Here is a 22,062-nt window from a genome sequence, read left to right as displayed (position 1 = left end):
TAAGTGAATAAATAAACTGTTCTCAGAGGAAAATAAGGTCCCAGAACACTGTTTGAAGCTAGAAACATATAAACAAAATGAAACAGTATGAAATTGTGTTGTCCTTTAAGGTCAGTTTGTTCATTCAGTTTATTCAATTTAGTTTGTTTTGGCACAAAAAAATCAGTAAATGAAGATCTTTCTCTTCAACTACATAGTGCACCTTTAAAGTGACCTCTTCACATTGTTCTGGCCATTTTTAAAGCTGGAAACCGTCTATTCATCTTTCATGAGCTCCCTTGGATTGTGCTAACAGCTCTGTTTTGTGCCTGTGTGGCCTCCATGAAGGGATAAATGATCACCTCAACCAGAAGAGTGTCTCCTGATAAATCTGAAGTTAGGATTGCCTTCAGCCTCGACAACACATCAGGTAAACATCCGCGCACGCCGCCGTGCATGCGCTCGCTTCACACACACCTGTGTTCCAGTATCCCCAAACCATTCTAACAACTTATTTCGAGTCGCTCACCTGCTCATTTAACGCTCGGCGGAGCTCTACTCTCGCTGCGTTTCCAGTATGTGCGGTTACACATGCACAACATTCTTCCCACCAAAACAGACCTGCGCCCCCGTCACCCCCTCCTCACACCCTATCACTTTAACTGTGTTCATTCTTCCTTTGCTGTAGCTGAGACAGGTGCTCCCTCTATTTCTGTAGGAGCACAGCATATTAAAAAAGACAACCACTCATGCATGGGCACAGCTGTGGTTGTGCAATCGGACAACCTTTTTTGTGACCAGCATTAATTAGCTCTCAAACAAACTGAATCCGCCCTACCTATGGTGCTCGGTACTGTCGGTCAGGATGTTTTACTGCAGTGGGGCCAGGCACTGGGACAGCAGCTGCAGCCATGCAATGGCAGAGTCAGGTTTCTGACTCTAATACTAACAGTGTCCCACTGCCTGATTCACTCTTCAGCTTTTAGAACACTGGCCTATATTTATAAGCAGTTAACACTTCAAGTCCCACTCCACCCACCTCTGATCCCCCTTGTCTTTCTCCTAGGAAGTGAGATGAAGGGCTGACACTCAAATCCCACTCTGAGCAGAGAGTCATTGAAGTCGACATGACGACACAGCCTTTTACTGAATTATTTTTGTTTCTTAATCGTTCACATCTCTGATTCGTTTCCCTTCGCCTACCAGTGAGTTTTTGTCTGGTTCTGGGCTGTAGATTAATTTTAGTGGCGGAGCTGTTTGGGCAAAATCCCACCCTAACCTCCAAAATATTCCCCGGACGATCATGTTGTCGTCTCTTTGAACTCGTGTTTCCCAGCAGGGGGAGACTGAGACCTGTGCTCTGTCTGGGGATCATCCTCTAGGCCCCTCATGACTTCATGCCAGGCATAGTTATAACCCCACACTGTGTCAATCCCAAGCATGAGAACTGTATTTATTCCACATCATAATTGGCCCCATGGCTGCAGGCAGGGCCCGCTAATACTCCTGCTTTTAGAAAGTTGCATCATCCCAGGATTCTCCACATGTGTTCCACAACTCCAGGGGGACATTACTGGCGAGGCAGACGCTGGTGCAGACAACCTGTCTGTTTTTGTCTGTCTGTCTGGCTGCCTGTCTCAATCCCTCTCTGTACATACATCTGGCCCGTCTGTCCTTTCTGCCCACTCTGTTTGTCCGTCTGCTCTGTACTCTTACCCCGCATGTCTTTCAGTCTGACAGCTCATTACTGCTATACAATAAGAGGACATGGCTCATTTATAAGCGAAGCACTCTGTTGCTATGTGGTGTCATATAAGAGGCCCCTATAGGGTTTCATTTGGGGCCATTTTATGAGGCGGAGAAAGGCATTAAAGCAACTGGCTGTAGGGCACATAACTTGGCTGTGCATCAAGGACAAACAACAGTATTTATGTAAAACATTAGTCAGATTCACATTGTACTTCAACAGCAGTAGCAGGACATAGCTCATAAATGCAGCACCTTTTTGCCCCCAAATGTAAGAGTTTTCAATATTTTCAAAGCAGTTTCAACATGCAATGGTTTCGCCACATGACATAATTTGACAAAATGATCTCCCACAAGTTTCACATCTCTGCAGGTTGATTACCTTAGAGTACTTCAATGAATGAAGGAAGGAAATCAATCTGAAAACATGTGGTGGAAGTACATTTCCTCAAGTGTTGTGCTTAAGTGTACTTTTTAGGTTCCCCTGGCGTATTTTAATATGCTATTACTCCATAAATCACAACATTTCAGAAGGTAATATTGTACTTTTTACTCCTCTACATTAATCTGACAGTTACTTGTTGCTTTACACATTAAAAAGTCAATATCTAAGAATCTTAGTTGAAAACATCTAAACATTAACTAGAATTATCAACAGAATGTGAAGAAATGACAGTTTTGATGTTATGATGTCATGTTGTGATGCAGAGATATCTACTGAGGTTAGCAAGCAAGCGGTGTAAACACTAACACTCACCTGGTCCACAAGCTTCCAGTCCAAACCGCTAGCTGCACGGCTAACTGAGCTAACTAGTTAAGGGCAGCTACAGTTCGCTGTGACACCCCTATTTTGAAAGGTGGCCAATTCTTACATATTGTACCTTTTAAGATATTATACAGAACAATAGTGATTATCCTATACAAAGATGCTTTGATAGCCTGTAGACTAGAATACTCAGCAGTATATAAAATACTTAACTCCACCATGACCAGGAAGAACATTAACACGCCCACTAATAATGCATCAACAATAATGAGCCAGTAATACAGAATGTGTTATCATGCAACACTTTAAATAGGACCATCCTGTGTTAAATAAATAAATACATTTGAATACTTCTTCCTCCACTTCAGAAAACATACTGTTTGCATTGGAAAATGCTTAGCAGTGGTCCAAAACCATTAAACCATTAAACTGTTGGCATCATTAATAAGTATACAATATTGTGTTTTTATATGTCAAAGGCTCTCATCTATTGTAGCTCAACATGTAATAAATTACATTCTTAATATTATTTTTGCAATAACCAGTTGTTACTGATAATTATTTGTTCTGTTTCAATAGATGTAAAAGATGTGGAGGACCGCCCTCAGACTTTCCCGGATCTTGAGCAGCGATTACAGGTATACTGTACTTACCTCTGATACCAGAGGAACATCACATTACACTGAACACACACCTTGTATCACTGGCAGAGCATCACAAGAGAGGAGAGGTAGAAGATCTAAGAGAAGACGATGACTTTAATAGCATTATATCCTTACCTTTAAAGGAAAAATCCAAATTCATGCCGTGTATGCTTTTTTTTTTAAAAGGAGGATGTCTGACTCCATTTTTGTTTATTACCTAATTACCAGTGAATAGTCAAACAATGCAGTACCAAATTAATTTCCTCTTTGAAATATGTTTTGAATTTTGTCTCTGTTAATATTTCTATATTTATCGCTCTCTGTACTGTTCTCACAACTCACAACCAAAGACCAAGCCAGAAAGACAACACTAATTAAAAAGGAGCTGGGCATGTTCAGAGAAAAAGTGGATCAAAAATAAACCTCACTATAGAATAAATCCTGAAATAAATTGAACAGAACAGGCTGTTTTTATTAAGATTGTATATCACTTTTCCACTAAATCTCTCTCCTGTTTAGGGTAGACGCTGAATCTATACACTGTACATGTAGATCAATGTTTTATTTTTTAACTCACTGTGTATGCTCACTCTGCTTTTGGTGTCATTGAATTATCCTTCAACGAGTGCCAGTGCCAGTGCCAGTGCCAGTGCCAGGGTCAAATAAAGTGCATGTTGGTTTAGAGTATCAAATGAGAACAGTAGTAGCAGGTCAATGAATGATACACCTCATGCACTGAACCACTTGCTAATAGAGGCTGGCATGTTTTTAATTTTTATTTCCTTTTTTCCCCCCACAAAATTATAAACTTGAATTTATAGAACTGTAAAGTTTGGGGTTTTGGCATTTCTCTGTTCTGGTGTCAGACACGCCACCATTGTGCCACTAGTCTCACTTGCCCTCAAGTCATGCTTCCCCAGCTAATGTCATGGACGTCCCTAATGTAAGTTGTAGTTAGAAACTAGGTCAGAGGAAAGGCAATTTGTAGGGAATCTGTGATAAATCTTTGTCTTTTTTAATTATTATTATTATGTTATAATATGTTGTTGTTTTTGCTGAATAAGCGGCCTCCCTCTGATGTCACAGACCTCTCTCTCTGACCTCTTGCAGCCTGTGCCCCCCTGTGTGTCTCTGAGAGAGAGCGTTCAGGTGTACAAGGAGCACTGCAGGATGGCCAGAGAGTTCCACCAGGTCAAACATGACATCGCTGTGCTTGAGGACCGCAAGTGAGTCACTACAAATGTTTTTTTTTTTTTCTAAGCATACTGACAGATAATGTGGTGCAATGGCAGTTTGTTCTGTCTATTCTTACTGTATGTACTGGTAGCTTTGTCTGTAGACTTCTTGGCCAGAGATGGCATGTAAGTCCTGAGGAAAAGGGGTAACACTTTATATTACGCCACACATATTAGCCATTGAAGAGTTGCTTAATGGGCTTATTATAGCTGAAACTGTTTGGGTAATAGGTGTCAAACTACTAGTGTATTAGTTCTGAGTTACAAAGGCTTAATTGAGAGTTATTTTGGACACTATTAAAACCTGTAGTTATGTGTTTTGTTACATAATAGAGAATGACTATTGTTGTGCTACTACCAACTTTATTAATGCCCCAGTAGTTGTAGAATATGGTCAGGGAGAATAAGGATTAGGATTACATGGATTAGTTCTTAATATAGAGCTAATGTGCTACTTATATGCATGCTATGAAGCAACTAGTTGTGTTCCCTAATCTAAAGCATTCCTGGTGTAAAAGGCTTTCTGATGTGTTCAAATATCCACTAACTGGTACCACTGGTCCAAGAAGAACCAGTGGTAATGTAAAGGTAACAATACCACAGTTTAAAAATACTCTGTTACAAGTAGAAGTCCTGCATTCAAAATTTTTCTGAAGTACAAGTAGGAGGTAATAGAGTCAACATATGCTGTCAATAAAGTGTTTAATATGCAGAATGGCCTGTTTCAGAATCATATATCTTATATTACAAGATCATAATTATTGATTAATCATTGGGTTCATCATTTAAATGTTGCTGCTGGGATTCAAATAGAAAAAGTGCTTTGCACATCTTTTTCATGAGCCAGGAGACAGACCAGTGGACCAAAGGCTGCAAGTAAAGTCCTGCACACTGTCGAAGTTTTTTTTTTTGCAAAGGTTGCAAATGAAGGCAGGGCGAATTTCAGCTACTGTATGTACTTTGAATACTTTTTATACATTTATTAATTATATATATATATATATATATATATATATATATATATATATATATATATATATATATATATATATATATATATATATTATTTTATCTTATTTTATTTGCAATTTATAAGACAAGAGAGAGACAGAGAAGAGGCAGAGAGTAATGAATAAAAAGTTACAACATTGTACAGTGGAGGCTGGAAACCAAAAATGATGAATTATGAAGATGCCTCCCCTGTGTAAATAACAATAGTCATACCTCAGAGTATTAAGACTAAGCAATTCAAGATAGATAAAAAAAAAAAGAACAGGTTAATCATGATATGAATCTTCAAAGTAAGTAGTAACTCAAGCTGTCAGATAGATGGGGTGATGTAAAAAAGTATAATTTTTTCCCTCTGAGATGTATTTGAGTATAAATAGAAAGTAGCGTGAAACAGAAAAACTCAAGTAAAGTACCTCAAAATGCTATTTAAGTGCAGTACATGACCTAATGTCCTAATGTACTTAGTTACTTTCCACCACTGAGGAGAAGAAATGCACTTGAGAGACTGCAAAGCATTTAGGATCCAAATGTCCACCAGATGGCACATGCTAATAGCTTCCATACAGCGTTTAGCACCTGATCTACTGAGAGCAGTTTCCTCATGATGATATGTGAGCAGCTGGTAGTGTATGACTGTCTGACATTTTTTCTGATATTTTTTTTAATGATTATTAATACTTTTGAATTAGAAACAAGATCAAGCGTCAGTGACGAGTGTATTTGTGAAGGTTATGCTGGTTTCTTTGTTTGCTTCCAGGGTGGATATTACATTAACTGTAGCTTTGTCAGGTGTAAGTGAGATCTATCGTATGCTTTAATGCACATATCTACTGTATAAGCTTTCACATAGGCAGGATTGTATAAAACACACACACAGTGCGCTCTGTCCCCTGTGCCCTCAGCAGCTGTGGGGAGTCTTAGCAGAGGGATTTTCAAGGCCCTTGCTGTTACCCCCACCACCACACCTACACACACGCACTGACTCGCACACACACAACCTACAACGCTTGGCAGATCCTAAATAGAGAACAGCAGGCAGACTGATGGGATGAGTATAGCCTTGAGTTTAGATAAGAACATGATGAGTCAGGCTGGTAGAAACTCTTGGTTCTCTCTTTTCATGCTGACACTCATGCCAACGTCCACTCACACATTCACACACACACACACACACACACACACACACACACACACACACACACACACACACACACACACACACACACACACACACACGCACACACACACACACACACACGCACGCGCAGTAAATTGAGACACAAGTAGATATTAGTGAAGGCAATGCCACAGATTCTGCTTTTTCTCTGACAGTTAAAGTATAATGTAATAATGACTGATACTTAACCAGAACACTGAATTTATTCCTGTGGAGGAATGTTTTCATATTTTTTGTGCACAATGCAATGAACATTTGGAAGGATTACACTCAGAATGACTGGATAGTTTCAGACATACAGTTGAGTGTTGCAAGGATGACAACAGGAACAACACTTTAACACACTGCGGAGGGATTTTCCAAAATTCACTCAGTCTGCTTCTTCTGGTCACTATCAAAATGTACAAACTGCACTACAGTAACCTCGTATGTATTGTGCATTTTAACTCTGATAGCTGTTTTTTTTTTTTTTTTTTTTTTTTTACAAACCTTTAAAAACAACCCTTAGTTTGTACAGACACTGATATTAGGCTTAATGTATCTGAACCTGTTACTGATACCATCATGACACAAACAGAAGTAATACCCTCATTGTGAAATAGTTGTAAAAACAAACATTTGGTAACCAGTGTACAAAGGTATATATCTGGTTTCTCTGGTTTCTAGATGAATTCTGTGGACTAAGAAAGATCTCTTCCTCTTTTTCTCTCTGTCAGACAAAAATACAGACACCCAACCACCCCTGCATGCATGTACACAAGCTTGTTTCGACTTGCTTCTGACAGAGGAAAAGAAAGTAATGGATCTGTATCACTAATCTGTGTTTAGTACGATTGTAACATCATGAATTACAGTAACTACTTCTCTTCCCTGTGCGTGGGAGTAAATCAACTGAGGTTGGAATTACCAGAGAAATGTGTTGAAAATGAAAATATATTGTGGATGTGGAGAGTCACATGTCTGTGCCTGGTTTAATTTGGACAAAAGGATTTAAAATAATTAGTCAGTTTAAAATTATTCATAAGAGCTGATTGTCAATTACAGATCATTTTGGACTCAACAAGTTCAATTTATTTATATAAACAGACATTTTGTGTACCTTAGTCATTTTAACGTAAATGTGATTTTAACTAAATGTTAATGCTTTATTTGATAAATGCTCACATGTAAGCCTCTAAAGCACTTATTCACCATTTCACCTCTACATTAAGAACAGCATATGGGTTTTTGTTGTTGTTTGTTTTAAACAGGATTTAAAGGGTGATTTGTGATCCGAATGCAAACAGAAAAGTAGCCCCACTGACAAAATGTTTTACACTCAAGACTCATATCACATTGATATTAATAGACTGGTCTATAAATGAAGGGACAAATCCTAGACAAAAAAGTAAATCGAAATGTCTTGTTTCCTCTTATTTGTTTAAATCCCATTTGAAAAAAGTACCTATCACATGCATGTGCGAATTTAGCTCAAATTTACAAGAAACTAGAATGGCACTGTAGAGCGCATACCTCCATCAAGGTCCACCAGTCCACTTTAATTTATCAATATCAAATAAAACATATTTAAATCCACTAGATCTGGATTTTTGTTAAAATCTGCAGTTAATTGTACTCACAGCCACCTAAATATGCTTTTCATCAAGATCCATGCATTATTTCCTGAGAAATTGATAAAAAAGTTGAAAAACGCCAAATCTCACAATATTAAAGAAAGTGAGGAAAAATTCCTGGATCTATCCCTCTATCCAGATCTATTCGAAATTTCCGGTTATTATACACTAATGAAAACATGCTGTAACACAATAATCCTGCACACTGGACCTTCAAATCACTTAAAGTTCAACCTACAGTATATAAGAACCAGTACAGTCTTTATTAAAGCTCCACAGGCAGCCTGTATCGTAGAATAGAGACTCCTTTTCTTCTTTGTTGATGCTGCTGTTATGTGACTTGGCACTTCCCAGCAGTAATACAACACTGACAGTCACACACTCTTCGTGGCCATGACATGCACATTGTACACATACGTGTGCATGCGTGCATGCTTACTCTGCCTTTCAAAGTCCAAAGGCTGATCTCTTCCCAGAGAGTGAAGTCGGGTCATGCTGTCTAAACTGGAGCTGGAGTCCTTCACGGCGGTGCGGCTTTATTGGGAAAGATTGTTTGGGATGGGAATTAATGTTGTTAGTTTATGGAATTTACTTTGTCATGCACGTGTAAGTGCTCTGCCTGCCTGCAACTTACAAGATACCAAAAATACTGTTGGAGAGAAACATTTGTCAGACAAGAGATTAAAGTCTTTACCTGACATTTCAAAGAAATAACTTTGTCTTCTGTCTTCTCTGTTTGATCAAATCTGCCACAACAAAGCTCCTCTTGTAAGAAAACTAATGTTTCTTATAATCATCTTTCCTAAAGAACTCATCAGAGATGATTTATAATTTACTAAAAAGTTACTCCAAGGAGTTTTAAACTGTTTATGAAACAGTCTCAGATTGATATAGCTGCCTCTATATGATCTACATGAGAAAATCAGACATTCAATGAGGAGATTGACTGTTTCTGAATAGTATTATAGTTATTTTTAATATCTGTCACTGGCTTGGACTCAGCAATGTTTTTAGGTGGAGAGCTGAGGCTGAATTGAGGAGTCTCACAGCCTGAGAAAAGAAGCTGCTCTGTAGTCTGGTGGTACAGTAGACACTTAAACGTTTACTTTGTTTCACTATCGTCATTGTGCAGTTATTAATCTTTTTGTTTGTTTTTGAAAATTCCTTTGTTGAACATTGAAAGTTAGACAAAGCAGGTCAAAGACATTCAAAGATAGGTGTAATTGCAATCAAATGAAATGAAAGAGCAAATTAAATACTTAAGTACATACATAAAAAATGCAATACCTATCTAATATGTTATAATAATAAACAATTATATCAATAAGGACAATATGCCTTAATCAGGGGCTACAGAAAATAATTCTAAGTAGTATGACAATGTCCGTTCACTTTTTTTGTTTGTCATAAGGGATAATGTATCTATTTACTGATTGAATTTAACTAGAAAGACATTACAGTTTGCAAAAGATTTAGAAAATCTTGATTTATGTATGAGAATTTTAGCAACTATAAGAGTGAGGTTTGTTATGTAACTTTAAGGTTTATTATTAGATTCAAGTTTTGTGATGATGTCGTTCGGCATTATTGTTTTAAAATGGCCAGTGCAATTATTAATCTTACATAGCCACAGATAGATACAAAAATAGCATTAAAAATATGTTGTCTTCGTTTCGCTCACTTCTAAAACAAATGCACACACTGACCAGATCAAGATCTTTGGACAGGTGGTGATGGAAACACTACCCCTTTTGTCCACAGGGGCCGCCAAAATCAACGCCAAAAAAAAGTTCCTTGTAGCTGCTTTAAATCATCACATAATGAGCAGATAAAAAATACTGAACTTCAATCTCACCTAAATTGTTTATGCTTCAGGGAGACCATGAAACCGGCCTGTTTCTATAGCTAATGGACCTGAATTTGACTGAACACGCATAGACCTCTGGCATTACACTGTAACTACCTGTATCAGCCATTGTCTTTGTAGTTTAAGTTAGTTCCAAATATCAACACAACAATTTGTGCTGTCGGTAATAATTATTATACTGTGTTAGGCCACCGCCCACCAAATGCCTTCTTTACTTCGTCTACAGTTAGCTTTGTTTCACAACAGTATCAATATTTTTTTCTCCAGCTCTTCCTGTAACTTTGCATTGTTCCGATGTTTATTTGTGGTTTCTTTGGTTTCCTCCCACATACTAGAAACAAGATAGCTGGAAAATCTAAATTGCTCATAGGTATGAATGTGCATCGGCTTTTCAATGAACCAGGAACCTGTTATGGGCGTTCCCCTGCCTCTGGCAGTGTAGCCTGGGACAGCGTCCAACTTTTTATATCAAAAACATTCAGTTAGGAAAGAGAGAGAAAAAAAGACTCAAGAGTGAGAGTCAATTAATTATAGATCTTGGAGAACTAGTACAGTGTTTTATTAAAATTCTTTATTAGGAATATCCCCTTGAGATGTGTCCTGTTGTTTTCAAGGGGGTCGTATGCAATATAAATACAATTAGACAACACTTTGATTAAAGATTATTAAACCTATTGCGGCAAAGCGAACAAACAAAACAAAACAAAAGATAACAAGAAATATCAAATAATAAGGTATACAATATCAGGAGATCATAATACAGCATGAGAGCGGATCAATTATTCATAGATTAAAGAAAAGTACTTTACATTTTCTGCATTTTGATCTGTTTTTAAAATAAAAAAATAAATATAAAAATGTGCACCTGCTTCTATAATCTCTATCACACTCATCCACTTAGGCGTAAATTGCTGGCAGAGCTAGTGGAGGACGAGAAGGTCGCCGTGGAGATCGCCCGTCTAGAGGAGGAGTTTCGGCGTCTAACGGAGGAGAACCGCACCCTGGTGACTGTCCACAACGAGCGCGCTCAGCAGCTGGAGAGCCTCTGCTTGACCAATCGGACGAGGCAGGACTCCTCGTGACCTCTGACCTCCGCAGAACCTGAGACCTCCAGACATCCAGCTGACGCCCAGCAGAGATAAAGGCTCATTCTGCACAGCAACAGTCAGTGAATCAGCTAATTACACAGAAAGGCGCCGTGTTTGTTCAAGCCTGAGTCATTCATTTGAACCACAGACGGACTGTCGTCATCAGTGTGAGGTTGTTATAGGGATTTTACTGAGCTATGACACACGACCACTTTTTCTGGGTGCTGTTTGGTTATTATATGATCTTGCAGAACCTTCCTGCAACACCTCATGGTATACTATTTATACAATGTCAGCTGCTGTCAATGTGATCCGTCTCAGGTCCTGTGGAGACTCAGATCTTTTACCTGAGGTCTGTGGAGGGAGTTGGAGATGATGTGGTCCAAATGTTGTGTGTGCCCCCACCCCCTCCTTCTCCCACTCTCCCACCCACAGCACTTGCCCATCAAAGTTCCTGTTATGATAATGAAAAAAAAGGAAATGAGATGAGTGGTTAAGACAGCGTCAGGCGACGGGGGAGTTAGAGCCATTTGTGAGAGTGATAATCCTTTTCACAATAAGTATCTGTTAGGGTTGTACATTTTTTTGATGTGTCACCCACCTGTTGAAGGGGAAGTATTCTACAAGATAAACTGTTGCTTAATTGTCTTCGTCTATTAATAAAATGCATTTTATTTAACTGCCAGCATCAGTTCCTTAATTTCATTTCTCCAAGCCGCTGCAGTTGTGTTTGCTGTGTGCTTTATGTTATGACCACATTGCCAGCATTTACATGGAAAAGGGAACTAGATTTTTTTTTTTTTTATGTGGGAGATTAGCTCATTCTGGAATTATGAAACTGTCACCTGATTGGTCAGTTAGACTCTGGCAGGCTTCCTTCTTCCTCCTTTGAATCATGTGACATTAAATACAGTGCTTTAGTGATACTTGCCTTGCTGCCTGGTTCTTCAGCTTTTGTAAGTGTGCTTCTTCTTTACACAAAAGTTTAGCACTACACTATTTTCCTGGCAGTATTAATTTGCCTTTATGATCATCAAATCACAGACGGATGTTTGATAGATATTTACACAACCAGTAACAGCTGCTGACACCTCGAAGGCCACAAAAAAGATCTAGAATTTAAATTCATAGTAGGATAAACATTCAGTCATATTAATTGTGTTGTCACTCCTTTACAGCTGTTGACTTATTGTATCTCTGCCAGGAAGGCATGCTCTCTCTCTCTCACTCTCTCTCTCTCTCTCTCTCTCTCTCACTCTCTCTCTCTCTCTCTCTCTCTCTGACACACAAACACAAACATAACAAAGAAGACTTGAACTGATCACACAGAAAGACTTCCTGCTAACCCGCGAGCTATGAGACAACAAGGACCCACTGAGAAATATTAACACAACAACCTCTCTCTTCTTGCAACAGGTCAGTTTCGTTGTTTTTTACACTCTGTTTTTACTCAACTTGTCCTCAAAATGCACTCTGCAATTAGCCGTCCAGACAACTGTAAATCTAAAATGCAATATCCTGTTGAAACACTGGCTTTTTTTATTCCAAACCTGCACCTTAATCCCTGGAATTGTGTTTGTGGGTAAATCTAAAAAGGGGATTTTCTGGGGAAAAAAAACAAAAAACAAAACCTGTGAGTTCACCAGACAGATTCAAGGGTGGGTTTGGTGTGTGGACGGGAAAACTGCTTGCTCATCCCATATCAGCAGGAGTGCATGAGTCAGCGCTTGCTCTGTTACACCCAGAGTTGTTGCGACACACACTCACACACTCTCTCTCTCCCTCTCCATCCCTCCCTCCCTCTCACATACTCACACACAGGCCTCATGACTGAGTCAAGCTCAGTTTTTAGTGTGTAGCCGTGTTGAGATAAGGCTTTCTGGGAAACGTAGCCTGGTCTGACAGCATTCCATTTAGAAATAACCATGAGTGCGCAACAGCTGGGACTTTCCTTAACACTCTAAGAAACTTGGATATATAAAGCTTTGTAAGGTAGGCATGTTTTTCTTGTTGTTTTGATGTATAACTTTTTAAAAATGTATCTTTTCATGAAGAGGAAAAAGTTAACTATAAGTGTGTGTGTGTTTGTGTGTACATATAGGTGTCCCTGATGACCATGTCTTCCCCCCGATCGTCTGTGTTTACATTCGAGTCTACAGTGCATTCCTCCCATGTGCTGCGCCGCCTGGACGAGCAGCGGCACCGGGACACGTTATGTGATGTGACCGTGGTGGTGGAGGGTGAGAGTTTCAGAGCACACCGCTCGGTGCTCGCCTCCTGCTGCGAGTACTTCACACAGAGGATCTCCTCGCTCACACAGCATGGAGTGGTCATCACTCTGCCCCAAGAGGTGAGGTGTCACCTCAGGGTAGCATACAGATTAAGGGCAGATGCATACAAGCCTCACAAAACAATCATATGGAAAAGTGAAGTGAGACCAGAAAGTGACTGAAAGGTTTTGATGGTAAGAAAGAAAGAAAGAAAGAAAGAAAGAAAGAAAGAAAGAAATGAGACCATTTCGTAATAGGATCATGCCAGCAGCAACACCCGTCAACATTTTGATGTTCCGACCCATGAGTGCTCAGTCATCATTGCTACATTTTTACATGAGTACTCAGTACTCATAGGTCAGACCACACCTGTCTTTGAACTCAGCATTAGTCTTGATGATCTTAACTACACACCTGTAAAGGTTCAGGACTGCATCTAGCAGGGCTGTGACACTATTGTGTTGACAAAATACCGTCCACAGACATGTCATGCACAGTGGTAGTTTTCCGCTACAATAGGCGTCTCCAGGAGCACATTTTGCCATCTCACGTCATGTGTTTTATAGCACAATAAACGCAGAGTTGTCGTCGGCGTATGTGTTGTGTGGGTGTGATCCCATCGCAAGATGGTCTTTAGTCTTAATGTCTTAGAGTGGACAGGAATGATTCAAACTGGAATACAGCGATTTGTGACTTAAAACTGATGTGGGCAAGGGGCGTAACGCTGGGGGACTTATTGGCCCCATCAGAACTTCCGACCACCCAACCCCACCTTGCTTAGTCTACAACCATCTTTGAAATCACTCATTTTGTTTGGTTGTTTTTCTTTTGGCATTTCATGGCTTTATTAGACAGGGCAGTTGAGAGATGACAGGAAATGGGGGGTTGATATGCAGCAAGTTGGGTTTGAACCCTGGGCTGCAGCGGCGAGAAACAGCCTCATTACATGGGGCAGATGCTCTACCAACTGACCTACTGGGGCGCCCCTCTGCCTTCATTTTTCTTCTCATCTATACACCTTTAAATTTCGTGACAAAACAAATATCTGGCTTTAGAAAGAGAGGCATCATAACACAAAGACGCACATGCACAGACTCAAAAAGGATAAAACAATATCAGCCCCTCTGTTTCAGCTGCTAAAAAGATGGTTTGGTCTTTTCAGAGGAAGATGTTTGAAGCATTTGAAGCTTTGGTTTTGGTTTAGCCATGCAATAAGGCTATTTTAAAAAATTAAGTGATTCTGGTGAATCAGTTGATTGTTGAGTCTCAATACCAAGTTTTCAAATACAGATGCTTTGGGCTAGTATTACAGCCTGAATACCAACTGAAAGCGCCTGTATTTTACAAACTGGGAATGAAACTCAACAATCAACAATCACATATCTTTCACCAGAATCGCCTTCCCTATCTTTGATTACCAGATCCTATAAATACAAGTTCTGTGTTGTTTTAAAACTTGTTTTGAGCCAACAGTTTTGTGTGGATGATTATCTGACAGGAGATATCACACTATTACCTATTGCTTTACTTGCAAATAAGCTAAAGCAGAGGATTTCAAAGTGGGTAGAGAGTCTCTCTAGGGGTGCTAGTGAATGAAAGTGAAAAAATATCACAATAGTTATTACGTTGGTTATCTAAAGGAGATCACATAGATCTGTCTAAATGTGTGTAATTTGGTGAAAGAGTTCAGATGTAGTACTTTGGTACATTTTTATTGCTTTTCCCACTTTCCAAGAGTCAGAAACCAATAAATGCCACAGGACAGACCTTTTTTAAGTATTTTATGTAATCTGAAATTAAGTCCAACACCAATGTAAGACTTCCTTTAAATCAGATTAATTAACAATCATGATCCCATAGTCATTCAGGAATTGAGTGAAATTAAGCAAGCAAAGTAATGGGTAAGGGAAACCTCTGAACTGAGAATAGGAAGTGCTAATTTATGTGGTTTTTACTCTCTCACAGGTGACAGTTGCTGGCTTTGAACCTTTGCTGAAGTTTGCCTACACATCCAAACTTCTCTTTGGGAAAGACAACGTCTTAGAAATACGCAACTCGGCCTCCATTCTTGGTTTCAGGGACCTAGATGACGCATGTTTTGATTTCCTCCTCCCTAAGTTCTTCTCCAGCAGCAAGAGCTCTACCCCTTTTCCGAGAAAAACCTGCTGCAAGAAGAAATGCAAGAGGCGATCTTCTCAGGGAGATGGCAGCATCATCTCTGATGAGCCATTGGTGGATAAGAAAGAAGTCAAACCAGTTGCTGACTCACCATTGCAGCAGGAAGTGGCTTGGCACTGTCTCAAATCAGAGAACGGCAAAGTCGGAAGTCAGAACAGTGCAGGCACTCTCACACCTGCAGCTGAAGGGACGAATGAACATTTCATGCAGTGTCCAAAGTATCGCAGGCAGCTGGCTTGCGGGAAGGAAACTTGTGCCACAGAGAAAAGTCTGAACAATCGAGCAACGGTAATCAGGGACGACTATGATCTTTCCTGCTCGCCTCGCTCCAGCGCTGGCAACAGTAAGAGTGAAAGTGAGCTGGAATTCCCTGTAAACTCAAGCTCAAATCCAGACAGACAGAAGAAAGGCGGGGCTGACGACCCATGGAAAAATGAAATACATGACAAGAAAACAGAGGCTGGTGTCGATATGGTCAAGAAGGAAACAAATGAAATAGATATGGAAATGAAGGCAGACGTCAGCTTTTCAGACAGATCCAATGTCAAGGCAGTCTCCTCAGAGTCAAGCTCAGCACTGGGGGAAGGGTCATCAGGGTTAACATTGCACCATTGCCCCCTGAAGACCTTTGGTGAGGGCCCTGCAATCACTGTGTCACTGGGGCATGAGAAGTTTGTCATGGACATTACAGAGGACAAGAAAACAAGGGACATTGGTGTACTAGCGCCAGTATCAATTTGTCAAAAGGCAGAGGAACTGGTAAAAGCTGGGTGGAAAAGGGCAGATGAAGAGATGGGTTCCAGCTGGCTAGAAAGAAGAAAAGGAGGACAAAGCCTTGAAAGGAGCAGCATGGAAAGGGAGGTGGCCGAGCACCTGACCAAGCAGCTGGGGTCCGATGTGTCTCGGCCGAGCTTCCACGACCCCGATGCAGGAAGCTCCTCCGATACAGGGAGCGGTCGGGCACAGAGCACATCCCTAGGGTGGCTGAATTTCCATGCTAGCCTCAGTGCCACAAGTGCCAGCTGTCCCTTTTTAGAGGATCTGGACCAAAAAAAGTGTTTATGGAAGGGAGCGGAGCTGTCTGAGTGCGAGGGGGCATCTCAGTCGGGTGTGTCATCCCTCAACTCTGGGGAGGATGGAGACTCGGGGACGGACACAGAAGGAGACAGCGAGTCCTACACAAGAGAGAGGGCCAGACAGGTGAGCGATTAAACTGTGATTCAAGTCTTAGGTATATCAGTGTTGCTGCCACCTAAGTGTGAGGCTCACGCCTTGCTCAATTGAATCTGCGTCAGTAAGCGTCAGCAAGCTCACACTTCCTGCAACTTACAGCACTGTGTTTGTTTTAGATAAGAGAGTTAGGTGCAGGTACAAGTAGAGATGGTGTGTGACCGTGTGCGTGTACTTTGCTAATTAGGTCAGAGTCCAGTTGAGCAGAAACTGACAGCTCAGCCTGTTGAGTTACTAATGGTTACAGGCGACACAACAGGTCTGAGTAAGCTCTTGTGCTTCAGGTCCAAACTGACTGAACACAGCAGTGACAGTCATTTCAGAGAAGAACCAGTGGCTTTTATTTTCACTAGATAAGACTACTACAAGATTTCCAATAAACTGTTGAGTGTACACTTCCTGCCACACATTGGCAGCAGCAGCAACCGACTGTAAACCCACCTCTGCTTCTAAAAGTTAACTCCTCATTTTTGGAGTTAATGATTAACGGCTTGGTGAAAACATAACTGACTATCTGAACTCAGTATGCGTTTTGACTTTTGCCTCACTTCACTTTTCTTTTTGTCCAGACACAGCAAACTCCACACAGATTTGTAATCAGTATATTATATTTTAGAATTTGTATTTTTAATTAAAGGGTGACACATGAAAGTGTGTTCACAAGTCTTTGGGAGTAATACTGCCTTTGTGGAAAAAAGCAGTCTAAAGCCTTTTGTGGCTCCAGAGGAAGCTGCATGTAATTGGATAACTTGCCTCCAGTGATGTCAGTGGTTATGTTGCAATGTGGGTAATGTAGGCACCAGGTTTTTAAAAGGAAGAAGAATGCGTGGAATAAAAAAGATGATATCTCTGGTTCTCCTCTATTGACTTTGATCGATTTTTTTTTTAAACTGTCCATTATGAGTCCAACAGTATTATAGGAGTTTAATGCAAAACCAGTGGACTGCTTTTCAATACCTGGCAACCAAGTTACCTATGGTGCAATTTAGCCACTGAGTGACATCACTGGTGGCAGTTTATCAGATTACATGCATTTCTTGTAATGAGTATTTCTTATGATCTTATTATCTGAGTGCCTCCAGTCTCACTCATTTAGCAAAACATACAATATAGACTAGATTGTGTCAGAGGCAGTCACAGCCCCATGTCATGACATCATATAAAAACCTATAATACATTGATTGTGGCTCCTTCTGTCATTAAGTTGGCTCAATCTTTGATGCAGATACTTTCTAACTGTGACTGTTTTACCTGTTTGGGTGTCCTCAGGTGCAGTTGCCATACACTGTAGACTGGATTGTGGATTTGAGCAGAAATGACTTCCAACAACTGCTGAAGCGACAGGTCTTTACAAGCGAACAGCTGGAATTTGTCCACGATATGAGACGGCGCAGCAAAAACCGCCTCGCAGCTCAGCGGTGCCGCAAGAGGAAACTAGACTGCATTTACAATCTGCAGTGTGAAATCAACAAGCTGGTAAAGACTGTGTTTTTTTTCTCAGTCAGTACATTTAACTTGTTTGCAGGCATGTTAATCAGATGGTATTTTCCTGTGTGTTGCAGAAGACAGAGAGGGAGAAACTGATGATGGAGAAGAGCCAGCTGGGGCAACTGAAGTTGAAAACATGTCACAGCGTCTCTGCCTTATGCCAGAGAGTCTGCAACGAAGCCAACCTGCAGCCAGAGCAGCTCCAGGTGTTTGCCAAGTACACCTCCACAGACTGCCCTCTGTCCTCTTTGTTTCCTCACATAGACGCTCTCCTTTCACAGCACGGGCTGCCACTCCAGGTCCAGGCTTCGCTCTCAGCCTGTTCTGCAGGCCTTGATGAGTACATGGCGTCTGAGGAGGCTTCATCCAGCTCCAGCAGGGATACACTCACAGGAGATAGCCAACATTTGCTTTAGATGCACATCCAGCACACATACTGCTGCTGTGTAGGATCCAACCTGTATCATACAGTATGTGAAGACATTACCACAGAGTGTGGACTGAGTGCAGGCTGCAAAATAAGGCAGTAGCATACTTGTGATGTGACAAAACATTTGTAATGAGAAGGCTGTACTCCTGCTGACTTTTCAGTTGAAAAATGACCTTTTCCAGGTCATCAAACAGTTTGTGCTCCAGTTAAAGGCTGAAGGTACCCCCTTAAATCAGCTGAGAATGTTGAGATTTTTGCACTGAGACAATCACAACCTAATTCATAAATCAAAGGGAACAATGGTCTCTTGATACCTCAGGATAACACACTCATTACTTATCATTACATGTGCATGTACTTTAATGGTTTAACAAAATAATAATTTTGATACAGTTTGATACAACCAGGTTTTCAGGTGCTAATAGGAACATTCAGCATACCTCTCTCAGCGTTTGTTCTGTGCTTTGTGCAGAAAGCAACACAAAGCAGCATTTTCCACCAAAGCCAGAAAGGTCAACAAATAGGCTTGGCATAGTGTGTCATTGTTTACTCTCTGGTCGTGTGTCTGGCTGTCATTGTGGTCAGCTGACCACAGTGACACAGCTCTTCTAGGCTGCACACACCTCTCAGAGCTTTGCCTTGAATATCTAAAACAGACCTCACACATTTGCCTAAATACATTTAAAGATCCCCTCCAGAATTGTTTTAGGATGTTTCTAAAATTCACTACTTTTAATTATAATTTGTGTCTGATATGATTTTTCCACAAAAAAAAGTCTAATCATCCTGTTAAAATCCTTCAGATGACCTCTGCTCCTTCTCCCTCATTTAAAATTCAAGAATCTATGAATATGTGATTATTTTTTATTTCCAAAGTTTAACTGCTTGAGACAAGAGGTCTCCTGTCTCACTGTGAGGTAATTTCTCAGTGTGTGTGGACTGGAGGCTTCAAGTTGCCATATCACACTGAATATTGGACCAGGATTGGCTTCCAAACTATTTGTGATGTCACAAATTATGCTCATAAAATCAGATAGTCAGTGAGCAAAGAGGAAATTTACCCTTTGAGCAACGAATGTGAAAACATCCTTCAAGTAAATATTCAACTGTAGGAACAGGAGGAGAAAAAACATTATCGACTGGAGGGGGACTTTAATGTTCTGTCTAAAGAAACTGCACACTAGCAAAGTACATTTTTAGGAGAAAAGCTGCCTCAACACTGTGTCACACAAGTCATGCATTATGTGTCTGTCCTGTCTTATGGCAGTCAGTGGATTTTAATTACATGTAAATATTGTGTGTTACTCCCGACCTGCTTATCTTTGGCACCCTTATCTAAATTACTGTCAAGGATCAAGTGAAGCAATAACTCATTAATTGATGCAGTACAAGAAGATTTATGTATTTTTTTTAATGTCTCATGTACTATCAACAGCACTATTATTTCTATTTGTTTTTTTTAACTCCATTTTCTGTTGACTTTCACCTTTAACCTTTCGCCTATTTCCTCCCTGCTTAAAGTAGGTATTCAACACTCAGGACGGCTTTACAGCTTCTCCCCCCGATTCCTCATGATCGAGTTTCACTGTATTATACGTGTGCATATATTTTTATAGATTTATTTTCACTCATGATAATCATCACAGTGCAGCTGTTCTGTCATTTGTGTACAATATGATATGAATGATGCTGTAAATACACATTCAAAAATCCGGTATACGTTGATTTTAAAAGGAAACGCTGTGTAACCATGTTGTATTATTAAGGACAGTCTTGTGATGGCTAATGACAGAAGAATGTTTTTGTTTTTTTCCCACAGAACCGACTTCAGACTGCACGTTCAGTCAAAGTAAAGTATGATAACACTGGTGCTTATCGCCCTCTGGTGGCAGTGTGTGTACAGTCAACAGTTTATGCGGCACAAACTGCTCTTCTTCTGTGTTTTCTTGCAGATAAATCACTGTATCTTTCTGAGACCATGTCCAAATGGATTTCTGCCTTTTTGAAGCACAAGTGAAACAAAACCAATCAACATTAAAACAAAAAAGAAATTACTCCAAAGTGTTATTGAAAAACCATCAGTAAGGTTAATGAGATGTAAAATCTGCCAGTGTTCAGTGTGAGTGATGAATAGCCGAGCTCATGAGGTCTTCAGAGGGCTCATCTTTCAACCTGCACAGATATATTAATGATTTATATACGGCACTCAGTCACTCTCTCTCTCTCACTCACCTCTGTTACTTTTTAATTTACTTTCTGAGTTTTTCTTTATTCTCTCCTCCTCTCTTTTTCCTTTCTCTGTCTGGAGGCTGTTTTACTTAGCACAGACTGATATTCCATCTGTCAGTTTCCCTTTATGTGAGCAAACATAGCACAATACTCCCCCAGATGATAACAAAACTATACCAATATCTGTAAATCACAGCAATGTTGGCCGTTCTCACTGGCTATTCATGTCCCTGTCGTTAAGAGAGAATTAAAAGAAGATCAACACGGCCTAATAGATTTAATTTGGCATGAGGGAGTGGGAACTGAGAGTCGACGAGGTCCCAGGGCTCACAGATGAAAAAGTCACCCTAATAAAGGAGGTGAAAGCCTGGGAAGGCATGTGTTGGTGTTCACATGCTGTCATTAAGTTTCAAATCCTGTCATTTCCAAGTGAACGCACACGTGTGTGTGTGTGTGTGTGTGTGTGTGTGTGTGTGTGTGTGTGTGTGTGTGTGTGTGTGTTTTTCTGCATGGACATCCAAGAATGCTTGTCTTTGTGGTTTTTCTGTAGAAGTGAGACATCCTAGGAGACACATTATAACCCCATTCACACTGCCCTTTCAGTGTGGGAATCATGCGCTGATTCTCAGCATCAGTGTCTGTGTGAAAGTGAAAAGGGCTTGTATGAGTCACTACTAGTTATGCTTTGTCACCTTCTAAGGCCATAAAAGTTCAGTAAGTATAATTCAAAATAAAGGAGAAGTTAGCAAAAGGGGAGGTTGTTTCCTATCAATCAGAATCCATTACTTTATCCAGGAATTTACTTTAAAGGGACAGTTCAACCAGGAGGACGCCATTAATTTGTGCCATTGTTTATTTCCCACTCTGTCATGAGAATGAGCCTTTTGTCTATGAGTAGATGCAACCTTCCTTCTGAGCAGTGATACGGCTGGTGGTTGTAGTTTGGTAGAAAGAAAACAGTTCCTGCATGCAACTGCTCAAAAAAATGCATTAGGATTACTATGAGTGACCAGGTCATGATTTATGGAGAGAGACACTGCTGTTGAGTGAGCTGCTGGGAGCCAGCTAGTTCCATTATATTTGAGAGAAGGCAGACATCGCTACAGCTGAT

General features: G+C 40.3%; 2 protein-coding genes across 3 annotated transcripts; both read left to right on the top strand.

Annotated features, from left to right (window-relative positions):
* The first annotated feature begins 333 nt into the window (after nt 1–333).
* map3k7cl (map3k7 C-terminal like) lies at nt 334–11,120 on the top strand. The gene is made up of 4 exons (XM_073478851.1): nt 334–409; nt 3,071–3,129; nt 4,246–4,361; nt 10,940–11,120. The coding sequence occupies exons 1-4, from the start codon at nt 334–336 to the stop codon at nt 11,118–11,120; spliced, it is 432 nt and encodes a 143-aa protein (XP_073334952.1).
* Nucleotides 11,121–12,486: 1,366 nt separating this feature from the next.
* On the top strand, nt 12,487–20,776 carry bach1b (BTB and CNC homology 1, basic leucine zipper transcription factor 1 b). Of its 2 annotated transcripts, none has more exons than XM_073478844.1 (5): nt 12,487–12,542; nt 13,228–13,476; nt 15,362–16,774; nt 18,074–18,280; nt 18,367–20,776. In XM_073478844.1, the coding sequence occupies exons 2-5, from the start codon at nt 13,237–13,239 to the stop codon at nt 18,706–18,708; spliced, it is 2,202 nt and encodes a 733-aa protein (XP_073334945.1). In that variant the 5' UTR covers nt 12,487–12,542; nt 13,228–13,236; the 3' UTR covers nt 18,709–20,776. The 2 variants fall into 2 exon arrangements, with proteins under 2 accessions (XP_073334945.1, XP_073334944.1); XM_073478843.1 differs by lacking the exon at nt 12,487–12,542 and adding an exon at nt 12,940–13,118.
* The last annotated feature ends 1,286 nt before the right edge of the window (nt 20,777–22,062 follow it).

Source organism: Pagrus major, chromosome 13 (assembly GCF_040436345.1).
Source record: "Pagrus major chromosome 13, Pma_NU_1.0".
NCBI lineage: Eukaryota > Metazoa > Chordata > Actinopteri > Spariformes > Sparidae > Pagrus > Pagrus major.
This window is presented reverse-complemented; position numbering and strand designations above follow the sequence as displayed.